This window comes from Typopeltis vanoorti, chromosome 22 (genome assembly GCF_054136105.1).
Source record: "Typopeltis vanoorti isolate ZY-2024b chromosome 22, IOZ_Tvanoo_1.0, whole genome shotgun sequence".
Taxonomy (NCBI): Eukaryota; Metazoa; Arthropoda; class Arachnida; order Uropygi; family Thelyphonidae; genus Typopeltis; species Typopeltis vanoorti.
Genome location: NC_143570.1, coordinates 74150621 through 74175309, shown reverse-complemented (window position 1 = coordinate 74175309; position 24689 = coordinate 74150621). Strand labels below are relative to the sequence as shown.

General features: G+C 34.7%; 1 protein-coding gene across 3 annotated transcripts in view; it reads right to left on the bottom strand.

Annotated features, from left to right (window-relative positions):
- Positions 1-8016: 8016 nt before the first annotated feature.
- Positions 8017-24689, bottom strand: part of LOC150094490 (uncharacterized) — a 188963-nt gene continuing 172290 nt past the window's right edge. Inside the window, exons 9-10 of one of the 3 annotated variants that reach the window (XM_090412162.1) lie at positions 18417-18672; positions 8017-10875 (exon numbers count right to left, since the gene is read on the bottom strand). In XM_090412162.1, the coding sequence (XP_090268288.1) occupies positions 10686-10875; positions 18417-18672 (446 nt within the window). In that variant the 3' untranslated portion in view covers positions 8017-10685. The remainder of the gene's footprint in view (positions 10876-18416; positions 18673-24689) is intronic. The other 2 variants (XM_090412163.1, XM_090412164.1) reach the window with 2 other exon arrangements.

Here is a 24689-nt window from a genome sequence, read left to right as displayed (position 1 = left end):
ACGTCATACTTCCAAAGTATGTATTTATGCCATATAATCCAGTTGACTTTCTACTTTCGAAACCTTTACTGTTTCCCCCAATCTATTTGGTTGTTCTTCACTGTTATTTATTTATATATATATTAATTTTGGGTCATATCATGAATTCTATATCTTTCTTCCTTAATATTTTGTAGGATGTCTTTGCCTTCTATTTTATTAATAATGAATATCAAGAATCTTGGTGACATGATTCTATATTTTTAAGGAATGCTCTGCATGTTAATTATTTTATCTTTAATAAGGTTTGACTTCAGTATTATTAAACTGTAATACTTTCTTCTTGTAATAATAGATACACTTGCTTGCACCTCTACTTTAGAAAGGTTTCTTGGGTAAACATGTACATCTCATACATATTAGCTAGTTTATAATTACTAATGATGGCTTTTTTTTTTCACTTGTAATAATTTTAAAATAACGTAGTTCTTGTCCATCATCATTTATGTAAATTTTTTACATATTTAAATAAAACGTTTTGGATTTGATTGATTCCAACTATTCTATTAATATACAGTATTTTTATTTAACTGGTTTTGAAGTTTCTCATAAAAGTATTTTTGAACAATTTCCTACAGGGCATAGTAATATTAGAAATGCGTATTTTTGTATTACATTTTTCCGTTTATTATATTATAAATTAAAATGACTCCTCTAGTATATATCTTTTGTTATCACGTCGACATTTGTCTTTTCTTAATTATAATCTTGTTTCTGTCCGATGAATGTCCGAGGACATTCATCGGACAGATGAATGTCCTAGGCCTTACGCAAACCTCCCCACCTAGGAAGTGAAGGTAGTACCATGTCAAGCAATATGAACAGTTTCAAACTCTTTAAAAAAAATGCTTATATATTACCTCGTTAAGTACCTTTCTTTGAAGGAGAAAGTTTAATGCCTTGATGGAATTTTTTTTTATTACATTTAAATAAATATATTAAAAAAAAGACATCCCTGTCAGACATGATAGTTCAATCTTATATATATTCTTAGACAAATACCATCTGTCTTTAACATATTAAAAAGAAGTATTAACTTTATCAAAGTCGATAAATATGATATGTATTTCTAAATTTTAGGCAAAAGGCCTATACATGATCGTCCTTTTAAAATACAGTATATATATAATATAAAGCCTTCAGAATACTTTATTAGGCTCTGAGAAGCTTGTGTTCATTTTCACTATTCCTTTAAGCCTTCAGCACTTCGTTGCTGTCAGTCCATTGTTTTCTTAGTTTAACTATGCTTTTTTGTGTTCATCCTCTTAGAGAAGATTGGAATCAACATGTTATTTTATATATATCCATGGGCTTATGAACTGTCGTTTGACATTCTTCATAATTTAATGTTTCACATGCATAGGTCATATATTGGTTGGTGGACTACTGATCTGTATTTTCTTAAATCTTATTAACCTTTCGAAATTGTTCATTTTAATTCATCCTATGCTATATTGCACTGTCCGTATTTATTCCTCAGTATTTTTCCATTCAGTTCTTCTGCAAAATCATCATCATATCCAAACTCAAATTTTTATTCCATCAATGATCATGGATTTAAAAAATAGCCTTTCCTTATGTTTGATGTTCTACTATATCATCTCATCTTTGCTAATTTCTGTGAAATTCTTAATGTAGTACTCTCAGGGCATTATATGTAATTTAATTCTAGCTAAAGTTTTCTCTAGTCAATAAAAGAGGTAAATATTGGTTTGTTCAAGTCTATTGCAAAAATGGGATCGGTCGGAATCCTTCTTGCTTATCATTATACTTTACTCTTGTACATAGAGTGATGAATAGTAAGTTAAATTTCACCGATATGTTATGCAATGCAACCTGAATAATTAAACTGTCATTTGCTCTAACGTAATCTCGACCTACAAAATATCCAACAAATTTTTAAATTGTAACATAAAATCTGATCATCTGCATGCAGCATTGTATTTATAAGTTCTTTTAGTTAACTGGATACCTTGTCTATTGTTATTTTTTCATATTTTAACCCTCATGAATAGAGTTTGAAATAAACCAGGGATGTAGCTCATTTCCACTGTTAATTTATTACCTAACTATATTTTTTTATCAAATGTAATGGAATAAATTTTTTTTTCTCATGTTAAAGTCTTTTACTGTAAATTTTTTAACCATCTTCTTGTATTTTCCACAATCATTGTTGAGATGACCGATTCTATTTATTTAATCTGAGTTTTCTGACTGTGGTATTTGTTCTTCTTACAGCTTGGTAAAATACTTTTCCCATTCTCTTTCAGTGATCAGTAGAGATTTGTGATGTCATATTTCAGTTTAAAATAGACCGAGTCTTATTTTATTTGTAAATTCAAGTGCATTTTTTTCAATACATCAGGAAGCAGTCTTTTGTGTCCCAGTGCTTGTTTAATATTCATCTTGAGTTTTTCCTAATGAGAATCTATATCTTCTTCGTTACCGATAACATTACATTTTTTTGGAATTGTTCTTTTAATCTATTTTGGCAAAGTATTCTTCTAAGAGTTTAAATATTCCCATGATCACTTCGAATATTTTTCTCCAGATCTTGGACATTGTTAGAGTTCTATGGTAGACATTTGTTCTCTGTTATATTTCGTATTGACTCTTGCGATTTAAGAAGGTATTATTTGTACAGTCTTATTCAATATGAGTTGTTTCATTGAATTCTTGACATGGCCCTGATACTACACTGTTTCCAATCCTTGCGTTTAAATTTAAATCTCCTGCCAGTAGTATTAATTCGGATGATATATTTCCAGTTTACAGGCACCGATTATATTTTGCAATTTATTCTCAGTATCTTTTATTGTGAATTTGAAATTCCCCGTGTATTATTTATTCTCACGCCTGCTTTAGATCATTCTTAGTTCTCAACTATCGCTTTTTTTTATCTAGCTCTTTTCTGGTGTCATGATTTCTTATATATATATATGGTGTAATTTTGTGCATCATTTAATTGTTCTTAAAAATCTTATCGCTGCAGTTCGTATACATTTTACTTTCATTTTTCTGAACCATTACTTTAAAACATTTTGAATCTTGTTTTAATTGTTTCACGAATTTTCTAAATTTCTTTATTAAAATCTACATATGTGATTGTGGCCTAAATAAACTGTATCATCTGTTCTAATATTTTATTTAACATCTCGGCCTTAAATAAAATAAGCCAACAACATAAAAGTCATGGCATTTTAATTCGTAAACTGATTTTTGAAGGTCATATATATTGTCTTCTAATGCAAGCTGATCATCTATCAATAGACAACAGTTCTTCTGGTTAACTGGATACCTTGTTTTCCATATTTTATAATTTGATCTGTATGTATATAATAAATAGTTGGAGATACGCTGCATCCCTAATAGGTCAATAATTTAACAGACCAAATTTATTTCGAACTATATATATAGATTGTACCAAATGTGATGGATATTCTTGTTTTTTTTCTTTATTATGTTCCATAGTTTTTCTCTGTATTTTATTTTATCATAAGCTTTCTCGTAATCTGTTAAGGCCATATGAGTTTCTAAATTAAATTCTCTTCTTCGTTCAATAATTAACACGTTGTCTTTACGTGATCTCCTATGTCTGAAAATTTTCTTCTTCTGACAGTAAATACTAAGTATTTTGCAACCTAGATTTAATAAACTACTTCTTCTGTAATTTCTACAATCGTCTTTCTTTCTTAAATATATATATGGATGTAAATATTCATTCTATTCTGCTATTCCTGGTTGTTTGCTCTATTTTTCGATACCTTTACCATGCTGATTTCTTCATTATTATTTTCTGTTATTAAATTTGGATCATACCATAAGAATTAATATTTTATCCATCGTTTCTCTTATATTATGTTGATATGTGCTGTATCTCTTTCTTCGTTGTTTAATTTCCTTAATATATTTTATCAATAAATCTGTCCCAAGAATCTTGATGAGCTTTCTGTACTATGGTTTAGCTATATTTCTTTTGTTTGCATGCTGTTTGTTCTTCTACAACGGTATTCCAATGGTTTTCTTTCCAAGTACTTCAGAGTCTGCTTTATGGATTAAAGTTTTACATTTTCCTTCAATATCTTCGCTTGATTTGGGCTTATTTCAGGTAATCTATTCATCGTGATTGATATAGTATTCTAATACTTTCTAGTTGTAATACTCCTCCACAAAAAGAAATACTGTTAATGGAGTAATTTAATTTAAATATACATTCCTTTATCTTTTGTTGTTTGTTTCTGATATGTAAGCCATTTTATATTTTATTTAAGAAATCAATGTTCCATCTTGCAATCCTGAATACGTTCCGTTGTTCTTTCATGGTCAGAGCTTGTATTGTCTTTCTTTTAAAGCACAAATTTTCATTGCTGAACTAATAAAGTTCCTTTGTTAAAGCGAGATCTAAGAAGTGGAATGGTTCACCATCCTCCATGAACTTCCAGTCAGATGATGAGTTTCGATACATCGCACTATGGTGCTTACTCTTCTAAGCACGGCACCCAGACCTCGACGAACGGCTGCTTTGATACTTCCCCTCTAGTGGCCTCATCGTCATAGCGATTGCACCGTATTAGTACGAAAGCAACCCTGGCTAGCACTGCCTTTCAGTGCACGAACGGTATCGTTGCAGTGGCTAGACGGGATTCTGACTTAGAGGCGTTCAGTTCTCAATGAATGCGAAGCATGATATGGCCACTGGTGTATAATTTCGGCCATATACTATATATGTGTGTGTGTGTATATGCATGCAGCGATGGAGTTCGACACCTTACCAACGCAAATTCCGCTGTGTGTGTGTGGGGGGGGGGGGGGCTTGTGCCATCGAATTCACAACTTAATCCACCATCATTTGAGTCAGAAAGTAAATGTACGAATGCGTGCTTAGAGGCACTCCCCCAACTATAACGATGTTATCATAAATTGGTCTTGCGTGTAATAGATACACCAGGGTGGACGACCAACTCTACGTTTCTAAAAGTAGCACTGGGCATTCGCTCTAGAGGACCCTTTCTGTAAACAGAGGTGTGCTGGACTTACCCTTCCAACAGAGCCAGAGCTCGATCTAATGTCTAAATAGCGTTCTTCTCCTGTCATGTTTATCCTCGCCATATACCCGCGATCTTGATAGCGGAAGATTCAACGATTGAGAAATTGGTCGTATGGTCCGTTAAATAGTATGATTTCAATTTAAGTGTTTGTTTCTCTCTAAATCACTTCCATCTCCAAAGCATAGAATAACTTGTCTTCTTTAACTATTGAGTCGGATCAACTTTACAAGAGACGTGCAAGCAGTAATGAAGAAAGAACAGCAACTTTTTTTATCTTGATCCACTATTATTAATAATAAACGAACTGCACATTAAAAAGTGGTTATGTTCTTTTATGTCTATAAAATAAGAATTAGATATTTCTTTAAGCACGAAGTGGTAATTGACGATCCGAGTTGCGTTAGGGTATTCATTGCAGTTTAAACGCGTTAGCTGCAGTGAGGGCAATACATCATTATGAACTGTCAATAACACAATTTTTGAAAATAGTTCAGAAAGCTGTGTGCATACCTGTAAAGAAAATATTTTCGTAATCGAGATTATACGATCCAAAAATTCTCACACATCATTAAATGACGATTCCAACTACCAAACTCGTTTTAATTTGTAACCCGTGTTATCGACTCATTTGGTTGTACATCAGGTTTTTAAATGCAACACATGCTTAAAATTTATTACTAAAATTAGTATTAGCCTTCGCCTCAGAAAGGCAGAATTCATAAATATATAACTTTGTCCATGTACATATATTTTGAAATAGTTTTTTTTCTGTTGACATGAGACTGGAAAACTCTTTCAGTGTCAGCAAGGCAATTAAAAGTATGTAATTCTGGGTTGTACTTCTTTTATTACATACCCTACTTCCTTCGGTACGTCCCTCAAATATAAGAATCGCATTGAGTAAAATCTGAATTTAAGAAAAAGAACGCACTGTGGAAAGTGTAGTGAACTATTCTTGTTTCCCTGGAGGCTTTGTCTGCAATGTCGTCTATCCATGGCAAATTTCTTGTTCGGTGAAGACATGGAATTTGAGTAATTTTACCAGTAGGCATGTTACGGTAATCTTTGGCAAAATAACGGCATTGTAGTTAGGTATAATTAGCATAATCGTTACATCGTGTTTATGTATTCTGACACCATAAACACGCTTACATTCGAAACCTAATATTGCAGAGGAACCTTTCATTTTGATCAATAAGCGTGCATCACTGGATATATGGATTAATGTGCAGCCGGTATAACTCCCTACTCATGAACTATTCTTTGAATGCCTCTTCTTTTCATACCAAGTTCTTTGCTAGCTTTTCCTGTGTGCGCGCAAAAATTTGTTCAGCATTCTTGTGTGAAAGAAATGGATTGAACAAATTGCTCCATTCTATCACTGCAGTATTAAGTTTAAAAGCGTAGTAATAAAATTAAATAAAAATATTCCCTCTTACAAATTAATATTAATTTTAAAGAGGGATGCTTTTTATCATGCAAATATCTTTAACAATAAAACATTTTGGAATTTGTTGCGTAGCAATGTTGTTTTCCTCGGAGAAAAAGAATTGCACTCAACTTGACATTATCAGAGCAAGAAAACTTTTCCGTATATGCATTGTCAACATCAATCTATAAATAGGAGTTACATTGGCCTCCATCTCCTGCAGCAGAAGAACGTGGTAAAATATTCCCGTAGCGATGTCAATAGATATGCTAATAATCGTCTCGTGTAGTCAAATAAGAAAGAAAGGGATTGCACTTCATAACTTTTAAGTACCTTTAACGACACGCTGTCGAAAAAGCGAAGTCATTTGACGAAGTGAATATTTTTGTTTTTTTAGCTTGATATATTAAGCACATATTGTCGTTTGTCTGACTATGAATTTACTAGATGCTGTTCGAACAGTTTATCTTAAACTGGCTACTTAACTGATAAATGATGGCTCTGAGTGGAAGAAAAATTTAATTCTGTCAAGTATTAACTTTGCAATTAAAATAAGCAAATTAATTACTACTGGAATAAGTTTCATCGATCACAAAACTCATAAGAAATAATTTTGGCCTCATGGATAATGTTTTAAGTCTGGAGTGCTCAAATTACATTTACACACACTTATTTCTTCCCTTTTTATGGATAGTTTGCACTTGAAAACTGCGCAATATATCCGCTACCCTTATTTCTAACCACAATTCCATGAAAGAACTGAACTGTGTGTTTGGTACGACTGGCAAATTTAATTTCAATAGCATAAAAAAAGTCGGGTTTATTTCTTATGAAATCATCTTGCAACGAATCTAACAGCAGCAGTGACATTGGTCGATTTGCTCCGGGCTCATTCTTCGGAAAACTGAAGACAGCACATCACAGGATTTCGTTTTGTTCACCAGACCACTCGAGTTAAGTTAGGTGTTGTCATTTCAATTTCATTACGAACTTGACTCCAACATTCATTTAACTCCATCAAAAGCTTCATTAGTAGACAGCTAATTAATACCTTCGCACAAGCATGGTTAAACACGTGAATAATCGATACACAGTGCCAATTCAGAGAAGACTACACTTCCGTTTCTACTATTCTGCTCCTAACTCGGTGTTTCTGAGAATTAATATCTGTCTGACTGTAGTTTGTGAGAGACAAGGGTGGTCGACATTGTTCCAGGTATTGTTCTCTAATGTAAGAACCTTCGAGACCCTCCACATTTAATCCATTTGAACTAGACAGCCTCTAATGTGTAAATGGTCACTCAAAAGAATATTTCCGTTGTTTTATATTGCGGTCCACTTCTTTCATCATTTGATTTTAAAGTTTCTTCAAATTAATACCAAATGCCAAGCTCAGTTTGACCATTCGTAATTGCCATGTTATTCTTTTTTTTAATAATACAAACCTTTTTACGGTAAGTATTTTGATGTATACATCAGAAATAATGACAGACAGCGGGATAAAATATTATATTTTATTTAGTCTTGTTTAGAATGTCCTGCAAGCACAATTTCAGAAAGTACATGACACAGAATGAACACAACAGTACAAAGTGATAAGAATATGTAGAAAACAATGCTTCTTCTCAATTAAGGATAATATCTATATATGTATCTATGGCATTAAAACACAGTTTGATATCTAAAGATGGGCGGTGATTTTTAACAATACGCAAGAATTATCTTAGAAACCAGGAAGTTTATATTTCAGTTTGGTTATCTACTGATGCACATAACACAACAAAGTTAATATCATAGAGCTGTTTAGTATGAAAACAACCAAGACCACTGATTCGATTATATAGTAAGGGAATTGATTAGATCCTAGTTTAATAATATAAAAACACTTAAGCTTAATTTTATCAAATGAAGAGACATTACTCGAAATAGCTATACCTCTGTTACAGTCACTATTGACTGAATATTTTAATACAATGAGGAACGGATTCAAATGTGATGTCTTCTATCATGAATCTATATAGCTTGATGGTTAAGTTAAACAAAACAGTTTGCAGGATCTCATCCGTAGATGTTTCCAGTCAAAGCATGGAAACAAACTTTAATACTGAATTTATTCTCATCCATAATATCATAGACGATACTGGCTTGCTCCTTGAAAATGGAATATTACGAACTAGTGATGTGATGGGTCTCACTGGACAAAAGAAATGATCAGAAAGTGATTATCAAATGAAACACTGTGCAGATATCTGTATCTGTCAAATGAGTAGTGGTCGGTATATTAAAGCGCGATTTGAATTATAATCGGGGTACTTAACTTTATATCGTTTTTATTGGAATACAAGATAATTCACTATTCTAAAAGCGGGTCATTGTTTTTTTTTAATTTATCTTGATTTTTTTTAATCGAATGTTTTACGATTTCAGAAGTAATTCTAAATATAGTTATAGACGGATATAAGTCCACCAATTATCTTTAATGACCGAATAAATCCGCTTGAAATAATCTCGCAAAGGATGATTTTGAAAGTCACCACTTTCATTACAGAGAAATTCCTTTCCGTAGAATATTACCGAAAAATGAACAGAGAAATATTGTCGTCGAATAAGGCAATTTCGCTGAATTTACTTGCGATCCGAATGTATATAATCTATTAATAGTGCTTGCTGAGTGTCGATGCAAGCGAGGGAATAAATTCTTGTACAACAACTATCGCAATTTCCGTTATTTATTAGGATTCTCGTTCGCTGGCCGTGGTAGTACGTCTACTATCGTGAATGCACAATTGTGATTTACTGAAGGTTGTCAATAGCAATTATGAGAGGGTGGAAACAGAGTTGAATTCAGTCAGAACAGGACTCAATTTCAATGAAAACGCATCCCTTCGAACCTCGTAAAAATTAAAGTATTCTTTAATGAAATATTCATCCGGATTTAGAAGTTAAATGCTTTACAAGTTTCAGTTGGATTAAATAAATTTTGATAAAATATGAGCATGCGAGTCTATTTCATAACAACAGTGTTCACCGAAAATTAAAAATAAAATCGGTTTTAATAAGTAATTATGTTTCGGGAAAATTGATTGTGTTGTTCTTTAGAACTGTTTACTTATTGAATTTTCAACATTGTGCTACTGTTATGAATTGGTTTTAACTGTCACTTTTTTGGCTTCGTGTATTTCACAGCAAGAACGAATTGGAGATGTTTCTTTTGTGCTTGCAGCGTTTTGATGGATGATTTAAAATAGTTTGTCAAGAACAGGATACAGTTTTAAGAGCAATACATCTAACGGGATTTCAACGTAAAACAAAGTTATGATAGAGACCTTTTCAAATCGCAATAAAGGAAAAGTAATGCAAGGGCGATAAACCGAAATCAAAAAGAGTTGTGCATTGTTTAGGAACTGGGTGTAAATTCAGTACGTTCACTTACCATTAAAGTTGCAATCTCTACAGATTTAAACCACTTATTTGCACTTGTCATGATATTGCAGAGGGCCGACTGCTAGAACAGGTTTCTGCACTTTATTAATTTCTTAATCAGTACTAGTAATTTATTCTTATCTTTGAAATTTAAAAATCTGCAGACACCCTAAATGAAAACAAACGAAAAATACACGAAATATCTTAAGCAAAGGTTCGATCTAGCTAATGACAGAGGTTAGATTAGCCGTAACGTGCATTCTCTAAGAGTTCAAGTGCCTAGCAAAATATTCTTTATTTTCCAGTGCATCAGCCATCTACAGTAACTAGAAATTAGAACTCGTCTACCTGTTCATTTCATTCTGGTCGAGCACTTACTTTAACAAACATTATTATATGATACATGGTATATTACATGCAGTAAGTTGGAACGTTACTAGTCTGGTGTGCTGCCACAAGTAGGGCTTCTAAAGATAGATGTGGTTAATATTTTTTGTAACACAGAAAGAGTCACTGCAGTACCAAAACAGAGACGTTCTGAATATTAAACAGTCTACAAACCAGCACAAAGTCACTGATGGGCATACAGAACACCACTGCCACGTGACACACGACTGCCTCGAAGTAGTAGTTCCTTTCCTTGCCGAAGGAAGCGGTGGAAATTCAAGAGGGCGACGATTTGGCGGTCACGTCGGATCACAGATACAAAACGCTGTATACAAGGTGGTTGACATACACACACAGGTTTAATCGATGAGTGGAGCATTGAGACTGTCTAAGATGTCGACACTCGTTGCTTCGTAGCCGCCGTCGATACACTGCCGTCCATCAGAAACGCTCCCACGGAGGTTCAGTGAAAACTTTCCTGGGTCTTCGCTGGGAAAAAGCGAGGTACGCCTGAGATATGGCAAACTTTGGAAATTTAAAGTCTGAACTCTAAACAGTAAAAATATGTATTGAAAGAGGAAGAAATTACCTTCCCAATCAAAAGAGCTGAAACAACTCATTAAAAGTTCAACTTTTAATCTAAATTCATGTAGCTACACAGTTTAAAATATTACTAGAGAAACTAATAATACCGATTATCTTAAGTGGTTTTAAATGGACATATAAGATGTTGCTTTACGCTCAAAAGTTTGGGATGTGTAACGGAGTATCACTCGGCAAATTATGCAGTTGCCAAGTATCAGTGCCAACCATTTAAAATCTCCTGCATGTGTAATACAATCTTGCTTAATAAAACTTTAAAAACAGAAAAAAATCATCCTATATTAGATGGCTAACTAGTGACAGAATTTAATAAAATCCGAACATAATTTTTTTATAGTTTCGAAGAAGGGTTTGCCATCAAGCATGGTCTGGTTAAACAAGATTACACTTATTGAAAAAGGGATCTGTCCACGAAAAGCAGTTATTTTTTGCCTACGGTTGGACAAAACAACTTTCAAACACGTAACAGATGATTCTCGATTTATGATCTTTCATCGCAATGCAAGACAGAAACGGTTACAAAAGATGATTGTGGAAAGAGTCCTAAACAAGTTCTTAAAACTTATTAAGTTTCAATTTTTACTTATTCTTTTAGAATTAAAAACAAACAAAAAAACTCATCGCTTTTTTTTTCTTTTTGTCGATAAACGAACTTCTCGCATAAAGAATAATTTACAGCTGAATCGGCAGTATATTGATAAATTCAATCAGTCCATTTTATGGACTTAAATTACGTTCTGTGTGCAATTAATTAATCATGTAATCTAAATTTACTTTCGAAGTGTTTAATAACCTAATGGGTGCAATCATTCCTACGTTTTGTAAGTTCGGTTCGGAACAATTAGGTTCACTTTATGAAACCGTATGCAACAGCTCCGTTCTGGCCACATTGGTTTTACTGAAATGTGGTATTTAGGCTATTCAGTCTTTGAAGAGTCTCTCCTTGCATGCGATTGCATGCAAAGAGAGATTCCATTCTCAATATACCTTCATTGTTATTTAATTTTTAACGTTTTTTACACGATGATCCACGATACGTGAAATGAGATATTCGTAATTAATCCATCTTAATGAAATATCTTCAGCTGTGTCTACGTGTTACTTATTAACTATTAATAAACAATCTTTGCAAATTATAGGAGTAAGGATATTAGGAAAGTTTAGGGACTAAAAACTGTTTTACTGAGCGTGTGAACTTTCAAATGGTTTGGACATATAAAGAGAATGAATGCTAGAAATGAAGTTTGAGGGTAAGATCGCAGAAAAGGTGGAGAGAGAGAGACAGATCAGATAAAAGAAGATTTTGAAAAAGTCAAATTCCGCTGAAACAATGTTTAAAAATAAAGTGTCAGCTACAATCCGCCTTATCATGACATTTTCTGTTGGGGCAGTTGCAGGAAGAACAGTTAATAATTATGTGCAACAAATCAAAATAAAACGAGCCTGCAATTCGGGGCCAAACTGGTTCAGGGTTAAAATCTAATGAACGGTGACGCACTTGATCAGCGAAATCGAAAGCAATGAGTAGCCAAAACCGTTGTTAGGGTATATATGCTTATCCTTAGAGAAGCACTCTTTGGCTGTCCTTAAATTGAAGAAAATATGTAAAATAAAAAAAAAGTGTTTTTATGGTTGTGATGCAATTTTGCCGTCCTCCGAACTTGGATACTCTCAGGAATGTCCTTAGTTGCTTAGCGGGTTACAATGGCCCTTGCTGTACCATTTCGTAACGATCAGTGTCCTAGAAAAAAAGGCTACTGATGTTAGCAGATTATAACGTGTGCACATCAATGTGATTTCTTGAGATCTTCTGTAACAAATGTTTCATATCCTTAGCAGGTTGCAAAATGCTTGTTATGAAAACGAAGAATGACTGTTCTCGCAGGGATTATATATTACACACCATACAGCTTAAGATGGATGGAAGTTTCCAGAATTACTTATGAACTATAAACCACTGTACTGTAAAGACGTTGAAAGTCATTTGAACATCTTCACATAATTTTGTTTAGTGAATTTAAAAAAAATTGGTAATGTTCGTTAGGTGTACAAGTTCCTCTATTAATAGCCGACTAATACTGAGGCAGTTATGCCTAACCGTGCCTCGATTTTAAAGTCAGGGGATGGAAACATTTTTCACTTAGAAGCAACAAGGATAGTGGAAAGACGTACATACTTTCCTACATCGTTGAAAACTAAAACACCTGTAGACGTTTTTTATAGCGACATTCAGTTGAAAAAAAATCTTCTTTGCACCATTACCTAACTTCTCTTTGCTGTTAGTGACCGCATTTACACAGTCGCAAATCAGAGTATACTATACTGTGATATGAAACAAACAGATGATGGACGGGAAAAGAATACATAGCGCAGTCGTGCACCAAAGTACGATTGTCCTATTTGTATAACACTATTTTATATACAATTATACTTAAACACACACAAGCGCAAAATGCATGTTTTTTTTAAAAATTCTCATGAATCATTTTCGTTAACTGCATTACAAAATAGCACAAACGAAAAAAAACAGACTTTAAATAATGAACAAATAACCTGATATAGAGAATTTTGAATCTATTTCAATTTTAGGAATGCATGTAACTTAGAAATTGAAGCAATCTCATGGCTGCAACATAATCCAATGTTTTATGTAATACGAGAAATTGTATTATGTTTTATAATCATTCACAGAACAACACGAGGCGATGCATACACAAACCATGACATCCTAAAGAAAAATATCTTCGAATTTCTTTAATATGGATTATCTAACCCTTAGATCACACATGGTACTAATGTGTGTTAGGTGTACAAGTTTTTCTTTTTCTGGGCTGCACTGATATATGTGTGTGAGTGAGGTATGACAATTTAATTCCAGGAATGCACCTTTCAAAATCCTACTTCCGGAAAAATATATTAGTGGCTACCGTCGTCTTCTAAATAGTCTCCTTGTGCAATTATACACTGGTTTAGAGTGTCCCCATTTTTGGAAACAGGCCTGAAGCTCTTTCCTGAATATACTTGAGTTCCTTTATCATATTATGCTGGACATCAGCGATGTCAGAAAATCTTCTTTTTAGCGCAGTGTATAATTTTGGAAACTGCCAGAAATCACACGGAGCCAAGTCGGGTGAATAAGCAGGATGACCTAATTCGGTAATTGGTTTTTTGGCCAGAACCTCTCTCACCATGAGTGTACTACGGGTTGGCGCATTGTCGTGATAGATGATCCACTTGTCAGGCCACAAGTGGATAAGCACCTCTAAATAGCATTGCTGATTGACCGTTTGTCCCTGTATAATGAATTCATTGTAGACTATGATCAAAGAAACACACCAGCATGGTCTTCAACTGCGAACGTGACATGCGTGTATTGTTCAGACGTCGCGAACCCAAGGTTTTCCACTTCATGCTCTGGCATTTTGTTTCGGGATCGTACTGGGAATACCAGGTTTCGTCACTCGTAATTACTTTCTCGGAAACATGTGCATGAAAGATCAGTCGCAATTTGAAGGTGCTGCTGCTTCTGTTCATCAAGATCCGAGGCACAAACTTCGCAGAAATCTTTCGCATACCCAATTCTTCAGTTTAAATTACTTTGACCGTTTATTGATTCATTTTCAATTCATCAGCCATCAATCACACACTTTATCGTCTGTCAGACTGTACCAAATCTCGCACTCTGTTCACATTTGCGTAAGTCATTTTTATTTTTTGGCTGCCCACTTCTGGGATCGTCGTTTACATCTCACCCATCACTGAATCACGTATGCCAAAGAGACGTGACATTTTCAAAGCATCCACACCATATGCCACTTTCAACAACTCCAACATTTCAGTAGCAGTTTTGCCGATTTTCACACAAAATTTTATGTTAACACGCTGCTCGAAATTTCGATCACACATTTTTACGACAAAGTTTACACAATCGTTTTTGCAATAGTCAACTAGCAAATAGCTCTGTCGGCTTGAGGTTTACGCAAGCATTAATTAAAAGATGTACAAACACAATTAGTCACATGACTCCAACCAAATCACCACTACACAGCCGTTCCGGGAATTAAATTGTCAAACATCCGTAATATTCCTTCGATCTAGAGAACGAAGACACACTTTTCATTAATGATTCATTTGCCTGGCAGCTGATTTGAACTGTTCATCCTTAGACTTAAGGTTTCTTTCTGCCTACTCACTGATGAGCAGAAACAGTTCGAAGCAGACATGCTTGCCGGATTGAGGAAAACATATCTGTGATGCTTTTCAAACAAGTGTTTTATTTAAAATGACTGAATAATTTTTTTCTGCATTCTGAAAATATACGTATTTAAAATATTACCGATAACTTAAAGGAGTTTAAAAATGAGATAGAACGGAATACGCAAATTCTCCTAGACAGAACTATACCTTTTAATCCATACAAAAATATTATTTCTATAAAACTATCACTTCGAACTCAGTTGTACTTACAGTTTTGAAAACCTCTAACTTCATTTTCACATGTTTACAAGTCTTAAAAAAAGTTTGAACAACATGAAACAAAGAATATTTTAAAAGACTGTCAAACGTATTTACTGAAATGTTCTCGTCTATATTTTTAGACTATTGCTGATGACTGGCATGCTTCCAACTGGGTTTAGGAACGCTTCCTGATACATTTCTTAAAAACGAATTGAAAACATGATTTTTCAAAAATCAGGCCTTTCTTCTTTCATCTTTGCAAAAAAATACATTACTGAAACTTCTAGTAAAAATATTTTCTTTTCTAAGAAAGAGTTCGGCTGGAAAGCCAAACTCTTTCTTAGAAAAGTAATGAAAATACATCACTGAAATTCAAAAATGCCAGATCAATGAATACTTTTGCATGGCAATACATAAAATTACAGTAAAAATTTTCTTTACACCATAAGAATATAAATAAGGTTCCATGAGAATTCATCGAAAAACAGTTAATCGAAAATTTCATCTAATTGATCCAGCCAAACTGGAATTGCTAATATAATTTCGAAAATGTTAGGATAAAAGTGATCCATTTAGAGCAAAAACTGAACCGTGCAGACAGCAAGAAGCTGTCTGCACGGTTCAGTTTTTGTAGTGGAATTAGTAGATGTTGTCGATACAAGAAGTACCAACAACTTCTACTAATTCCGCTAAGTCAGAGAGTTATTGTAATACATAATTTGGACACTTTATTTCTTTGTTGCCTCGAATATAGCTGAACTGGAACGCTTCGACATTTTCTTGTAAAAGTTACAAATAGCGAATCTGAATAAAATTCATCCCATAATAATTGCTGTAATAAAGTCGCATATTACTACTAGTAACAATAATAATAATGGAGCCCGCGTAGGCTAGGCCTTTCCTCCCGGAAACAGTCAAATCAGTCCCATAATAATTGTCCGATAACTGTTTCATGAACAGACATATAACAGTTATCGGACAAGAAAGACAATAAGAAACAATATTGTTCTATAATTATTCCCTATTAAAGAAGCAATGCTATCTTACTCTGCATGGTTCAGTTTTTGATCTAAATGGATATCACTTTTATCATAACATTTTCGGTGAATTGTCGTTCGATGAAATCTCCGGATACCTATAAGGAAATGATCTTAGGTAGCCATTTAAAATCCACATCTCAAGTAGATGATGAACGAATGACAGAAGGTCCTTTAAGTTAATAAACAACTCGGTACGAGCTTCTTTATCTGTATAACTTAAAATTATTAAACAAAATATCAATAATTTTCTCCATAAATGTGAAAATTGTTAAGAACTGCTTCTACCCCAATAATCATGTTACTAATTCAACAAGAGCAAGATGCGTTAGTAGAATATATTACGAAGATCGGCTCGTAAGACTCAACATTTCTGTCTTTAAAATTATTGGAATTTCAGAAGAATTTAATCAGAACTATATACATCTTTGATATAGCCACAATAAGACTATGGAGAATTTCAGAATCTTTTGAATAAACCAGTCTCCAGCAATCGTTTAGGATATAATACTTGTTGCACTAAATCTACAGGTACTTCCGTCGTCAATGCTGCAGTGAAGAATCATTCTTCCACCTGATAATAATACAAGAACAGCAGCTGTTCAGTATCCCTTTACTATGCAACTGCAAGGCCACAGAATCTGCTTCTATACTTCCTCTTTTATTCCATCCACCTCTGTCCACTATAAACGCTCCACACATGGCAATAATGTGATTATAGTTCCCTCATCCTCCCTTGTATGGGATTAGAATAAAAAATATATATATATCAGTTATATTTATTTTTTACGATATACATATCGTTTGCATCCACAGCACTAGGCCACCAGGAGAATTTAAGTTAAATTCCAGTCGCTAAATATAAAGTTGTCTAAGCGTTTCTTCAGCCATTTCCCGAGTTAGTCGATCTGTGGCACCGACAAGCAGGTTTTTTAATCCTCTCTCGGAAAATCCGAAAGCTCTGCAACCGTAGCGGTTGTAGAGCTAATATAATTTCGTTCTATGCTCTTAGTTTAAAGTAAAATCTGGATATATTCACACAAGATCGTATAATCTCAAATGGAATAAATGGAGGTCAGCATCGATGCATGCCTCTGTGAAATCAGCTTAATTTCACAGAGGCAAAATTAGGTTTTGCGACTGGTAGTCTTTCAGCTGCAAAACCTAACCTTGTTGTTAAATCTTCCCATACCAGACGTCATTCACCTAACAAGCTAAAAAAGGTGTGGCCTGATTAGCTTTAAAAGCTAAGTGGAGTGGAGTGTCTAGTGGTCAATTAATAGTGCTCATCTATAACAACGTTGGCCTTCTGAATAAGAAAACGTCATTAGTCTTAAATTAAGAGCCAGTATTAAATTAAGGATATTAAAATCCCTTATTTTGAAATTCTTAGATCGTAGTTTTCGATCTTAGAGTTTCGCATACTGGCTGTAAAATAATAAGGGATTTTAATATTCTTAATTTAATTAACTTCTCCAGAGAAAAAAAATAGCCGTTTGGCTTTTCATCTTAGAAGAACCAGAATGTCCAAGTTCGAACTCATGAATGAAAATTCTCAAATACAGATTGTTTGAAATGAAAGTGGCCGGAGCTAATAAAAAATTGCCGAATTACAATTGCAACATGTTTAATTTTTACAGTGGGGTATTTAATCTTTTGCGTGTCAGGATATTAATGCACGAAGGTTTCTAATCTTTAGTGGCTTCATATATCCTTTCGATTGCAAGTCTTTCGGTTTGATGTATACAGAACGGATATCATTGTGGATATGATAAAATACAACAAAAAGAATTGCTTCGAACATTTTGGAATGGTTCTACGTAAAGCACTATATGCAAGCCTGTGAAATGAACAGAACGAAGATGAAACCAAGTGGATGATTTTAGAAGAAAACTTAAACACAGTTTTCGTTACACGACATCTATTTTTCTGCTGAATAATTTATGTTGCACTTATAATGAATTTAAATAACACAGAAGTGCATGTACTCACAGTTTCTGCTGTTTGATTTCCGAACATGAACGACTTAACTTCCTCGTGAAACGTTGGTAAGTTTTATGGATCCTGCAGTGGCAGATGGACACTACTGTCACCACAATCAGACAAGCGCCAGCCAAGGTAGCTGCTGCTATGTATATGTTGTGAAGATGGTCCAGAGATACATTCGCCGGTCCAACGGTTGCCTCTTCGTCAGATGCTTGAAGATCGTTCAATGTTTGGGGAAGAGGCTTCGGTGGGTACAGGGGCTCTGCGGAGAGATATAACATGGATTTAATGCATGTAGTTATTAATATATAATATTTTTGTATTAATAATCATATTATAACCGAAAATGCATTCGGTATAAGTTTCCAACAACAGTATAATGCTGTTTTATCAGAACGACTGCAAAAAAGTTTAATAGCACAGTTTTGGAAGTATCCAACTCGAAACAAAAATGCAAATAGAATCTCGGCCAGGCTTTGAGCGAGATTAATGGCAAAATGAAGGATGCCACTTCTCCAAGCCTTTTCAAATCGTCGGTGAAAGAAACTATTAAGTGAATATGTACCAAGGGGGGGGGAGTCCTCATTGTGTAAACCAGTGTTTCTCAATGAGAGCAAAAAAATAATAATAATCTCGTCACCAACTATGTTTCGACTGGAAAGTCGAAAGAAAATAGACTTATACTGTACGTATATAACAATGTGGACATGAACATTTAATTTTTAAACTAGTGAATAAATGAGTATCCCTTTGAGGCATGCTCTTATGGAGTATGTTCATAGGCGGTTTATTCATTACTCGAACTTAAATTATATCATTTTTGATCACCATGTTTCATATGTCATCCAACAGGAACTAGAATATCTATAGCCTCGCAAAGTCCTCCTTTAATATGGCAAATTCCTCGTTCCTATTTAATTAATAATTGAAACCTGGTGGAAAAGAAGTGCGATGAACCCTTACGAAGTTAATATATTCCTTAAATAAAAGAGCCAATAGGCATCACTTCGGCGATGTAACATTACTTAAATGAAGGGGATATTGTCGCAATCAATGTCAGTGGCTGTATGTGTCTGGGAAGGGAGGGGAGCTCTTTTCATTCTTTCCTGATTACCAAGCTAATCACAAATCGCTTTAAGAAAACGATTCAGCTGATGTACGAAAGCATTAGAAATACTTTTATGCGACTCCTATGCATTAATACTATGATTGGCTATTTTTTTATTTTTATTTTTTACATACAAACTTCTCCAAAAACCAAACATGGGACTATTTCCCAGCCATTGGACTGGTTAGCGTACTCGCTCTCCAGCCAAAAGGCTGCGGGTTCGAATCCTGCCGTGGGCATGGATGTTTGTGATTGCCTGTGAAAATACTAGTGGTGGGCGGTATATGGCGTTAGCCTAGTTGTGGGTTGTAGTTGGTGGATTTGGGTAGTGCAGACAGAGTTGTAGAGTAGGTGCCCTCCCTCGATGAGTCTTTGGACTCCCTGGAGGTGTCACGTAATAATAATAATTTCAGATCCCTAATAAGCTGGGTGGTGATCTCACAATTTGAGATGAAATTCATCTTCCACCTAAAAGACATTCCCAAACATAAATGTCCATAGTAGAATGCGAACCCACTAATGGAGAGCTGAGTCGTCCATTCGACCAACCAGAATGGCGAACGGGGGGGAAAATCTTCATTGTTTGTTCGAGTGTTTCTCAACCTTCCTTTAGTAGTCGGCCCCTAACGTACCCACTCTCCAGCCAAAATGCTGCTTGTTCGAATCCTGCCGTGGGCATGGATGTTTGTGATTGCCTGTGAAAATACTAGTGGTGGACGGTAGTGTAGTTGTGGGTTGTCATTGGTTTTCGATAGGAAATTACAGGGGGCCAATTATGGAAAAAACTGAATAAATACGTCCTTTAGGGGACGACTACTAAAGGAAGGTTGAGAAACACTCGTGTAAACAATGAAGATCCCCCCCCGTCATTCTGGTTGGTCAAATGGATGACGACTCAGTTCTCCAGTAGTGGGTTCGCATTCTACTATGGACATTTATGTTTGGAAATGTCTTTTAGGTGGAAGATGAATTTCATCGCACAGTGTGAGATCACCACCCAGCTTATTAGGGATCTGAAATTATTATTATTATGTTACACCTCTAGGGAGTCCAAAGACTCATCGAGGGAGGGCACCTACTCTACAACTCTGTCTGCACTACCCAAATCCACCAACTACAATCCACAACTACACTAACGCCCACCACTAGTATTTTCACAGGCAATCACAAACATTCATGCCCACGGCAAGATTCGAACCCGCAGCCTTTTAGCTGGAGAGCGGGTACGCTAACCACTCTGCTAACCAGTCCAATGGCTGGGAAATAGTCCCATGTTTGGTTTTTGGAGGAGTTTGTATGTAAAAGAAAAAAAATAGCCAATCATAGTATTAATGCACTATACGTTTTTATGCATAGGAGTCGCATAAAAGTATTTCTAATGCTTTCGTACATCAGCTGAATCGTTTCCTTAAAGCGATTTGCGATTAGCTTGGTAATCAGGAAAGAATGAAAAGCTCCCCTCCCTTCCCAGACATATACATCCACTGATATTGATTGCCACAGTTTATTAAAGAATTCGATTAAACAAAATATTTATTGTGTTTCTGTCGAAAAGTACATTCAAGGATGTTGAGAAAGGAACCTTAAGTAACACATTTTCTTTTCAGCAATTTCAATAAACTAATCAGATTTGCATTTCAATGATGGAACATTACTTGGCTGTATATTTCTTCGAAAGAAATCTTAGAGATAATAGAAATAACCTTAATGCAGTATCAAAAAACGCTTCTCATGGTTAACTGCAGTTTTCATATCAACGAAGGGTTCGTTTATGCGCGCAATCTTTCAAAAATAATCTGATTACACGTTACTGCACCCCACCTATCATCATAACGCAATTTAGACACTTTGCGCTATCACTCCGTAAACTCAGATAATTGATGAAAATATTTTGCTGATAGTTCTTATTTAATAAACCGAAGGCAGGTGTGGAAGTCTCATTTATCAAACAAATGCGAAATTGCTGTTTTTAATAACAATATTTCCCGTTTGGTAACAATTAATTCAAATGTAATTTTCACGAGGATTTCGTGAATGTCTTACTAATCTACGAAAACGAGCATCTTTAATTTAAATAATGTTAATGTAATCTCACATTCAGAAGTATATTTGGCTTCGAAAATGCGTAGTTGCTCTTTACAAAGTATTAGAATTATAATCCATCACACGGTTATGAATACAAATTATTACGCATTAGAATTCTAAGTAATTATTTTGTCTGATATGTTTTTAATGGATGAATTCATCGTTTCAGTTATATTTTAGCATATTTTTGTCTGTGGCTTCCCTTAGTCGAAGAAAATGTTGGAAAAAAAAGAAATTAACATACTTGCAAAAGTTTTGTAATTATGTTATATAATTGCTTAGTACATAAGGAGCATAACATTTGATATTGTTTTATACTAAGAAACGCCCAGCTTTTATACATATAATAATCTTCACATTTGTCCATTATGCAGTCATTTGTATTTAGAAACAATACGCAGTAAGAGCATTTTAAATATATAAATAATATTTCGGTCAAAATGATTAACAAAAACGAAATTGAGTGGTGGTAAACCAATTTTATTCTTAAAGTACCAGGATATGGTACTCTAAGATTGATTCTTTTCATAATTATGTTTCGTGTAATGACCCAATTTTCATTGAGTTCCTTCTGAGTCATTGATTTTTTTAACTTTATTTTTTTACATGCAAATTAATAAAATTCAGTTCTTTATTGATCTGATTTTCGACGTTACGTCTTACATGTTTACCTTATCTTCCTCTCAAAGAAAATAAGGCAATGATGGTAGATTCTCTTAAAAGGGGACTTTTTGAAGAGAACGTTTTGGATACTGATACCTTTCATTAATTTAACAGTTGTGTCAGCTGTAGCGTTAATTCATTTTGCCTACTTTTGCCATTAAAGTGGCCCTATTAACCAGACTTCAGTTACTTCAACTTTTAGCAAAACCGTTAAAAAACAAAACTGGAATTATCATTTTGAATTGTTTTACCAATGGAACCTGTCCAGTTACAGCGAAAAAACAAGTTGAACCGATAAACAAAAATATGGCGATAAAAAGTAAGCTTTGAACCAAAAATGAAAATTACATTGAAAAATGTATAAATATGTCGAAATACCCATTTGCCGCCAGCCTTTAACAACTGCTTACATCCAATATAATTTGAAATCGTTCACGGCTGAATTTTTCGATTGTTAATATTTCTATAGTTTTTACACAATACAAGAATCAGTATTTAAAATGACACTTTTATAAAAATACGTTTGATGCATTCAAAGTTAGAATGGAGTTTACGAAACTGCGCCCCGTATTTGATTTATGGTACAGACTGAGCCCTTTGGAAGGAAAGACCAGAATTCCAATCCCTTCTTTGACGTGAGACACATTTACCAACTTTTCTCAAAGTAAATACTTGATGAATATTCCTCATTTATCACGTGAGTTAGTCGTCTTATACGGAGATGGGGTCATCCAATCCTCTGAAACTAATTTTGTCTCCCTCAAAACAGGCAACAACAGATCTACATCCATAAATACTTTGTCCATAGGGGTAGTAGTAATGCAGTGACCTGTAGGCTCCATTATTTCGCCGTTACTTCTAATTAGGAGACTCTACGCTCCTAAGGTAGAAATGAGTTGAAAAACAAACAATATTCTAGTCAACCACTGAGGTATTACTGCTGTCTCGTTTCGAATCCTTTTGCAAAATAAATAACAATTTATGCAGACACAACATTCTTGAAGTCATAATGGAATTGTGTAAAATCTCTAAATGTTGTCGTTTCTTAAACAACTTTTCGTAGGGATTCCGAATTACGTAATCAGATAAAATGTATCTAGGATTTAAGCCTTTTTGTGAAATATCAATACAGAGAACGCAAAAATATTTTAAGAAACTAACGAATGATTAGAATTGTAAAATGAAATAGACAAGGATGTTGTTGAGTTTTTTATGTTTCGGTTATGTAAAGATCAACCATTTGAGCCGTACTAGTTTCGCTTTTATCACTAATCAAAAACTAAAAATGAAATCAAGAATAACTCCAAGTGGAACTTGCTTTATGATTTTCTTTTTATGTTAAACCCATACACGAGAGGTTGGTAGATCAACCAATAGTACATTAGTACCGTGTATGGGTACTTGTTCATATTTGATTTGAATGACTGTATATTGTATTCCTTGGGGGAATATAGCAAGGGGAACACTGTTCCATAGGACAGCAGTTGCAAGGATGAAGGAGAATGAGAAAAAACTTGTTCTGTGGGTTTCAAGGTGCACTGTGAAGAGATGTTGAGCAGCAGCTGCACGTGTTCCAACGAGCTTAGTACCTAGATGGAGGAAATTATTGATGCTATTTCACATGCTAAAGTGCGGGGAGTGAGTTGGTAAGAGATGGGTCATTAAGAAAGTCTGATTGCTCTTCTCTGTACTGAGTCAAGCATTGTGAGGGAGAATTTGGGGGTCCCATTCCATATATGCGAGCAGTATTCGATGGTAGGGCGGATTTGTGATTTGCATAAGGTTAACAACTGTTCAGGTGTGAAGTAACGTCTTAAGCGAAAGAGAAATCCTAGTTTTTTAGAAGCTGAGGATGCAATGGTTGTGATGTGTTTATGTCATGAGAGGCGCGATGTCAGGGTAATTCCAAGAAGAGAAATCTCAGGTTGTCTGGAAATTTGGGTGTAGTCAAAAATAATACTGGGAGAAAATGGTTCATTTTTATGAGACATAAGGCAGTACTGGGCTTTAGTAGCATTGAAATTGACTAGGTTATCTGAAGCCCATTGGAGAATGGCTTGGAAATCAAAATTGAGGGCAGTGGTGGTTGATGTTCTGTAGGTTGGGGTGAATTGTGTCGAGTAAGGTTTATCAAAAGAGAGGGAGGAGTGAAACGTGCTGTCGTCTGCAAAACTGTGTATTCGGTTGGAGGTCAGCTGAAGTAGGTCATTGATATATAGTAGGAAGAAGGTTGGTGTGAGGACAGAACGTTGTGAGTCCATGCATTAGTTGAATGGTGAAAGGATAAGGAAGCATCAATTACCACACATAGTGTGCGTCAGGATAGAAGGCTGGCAATTCAACTACAGAGGTCTTGAGATAGACAAAATGATGACAGCTTGCTTAGTAAGCCCTTCTGACAGACCCGGTTAAACGCTTTGGAG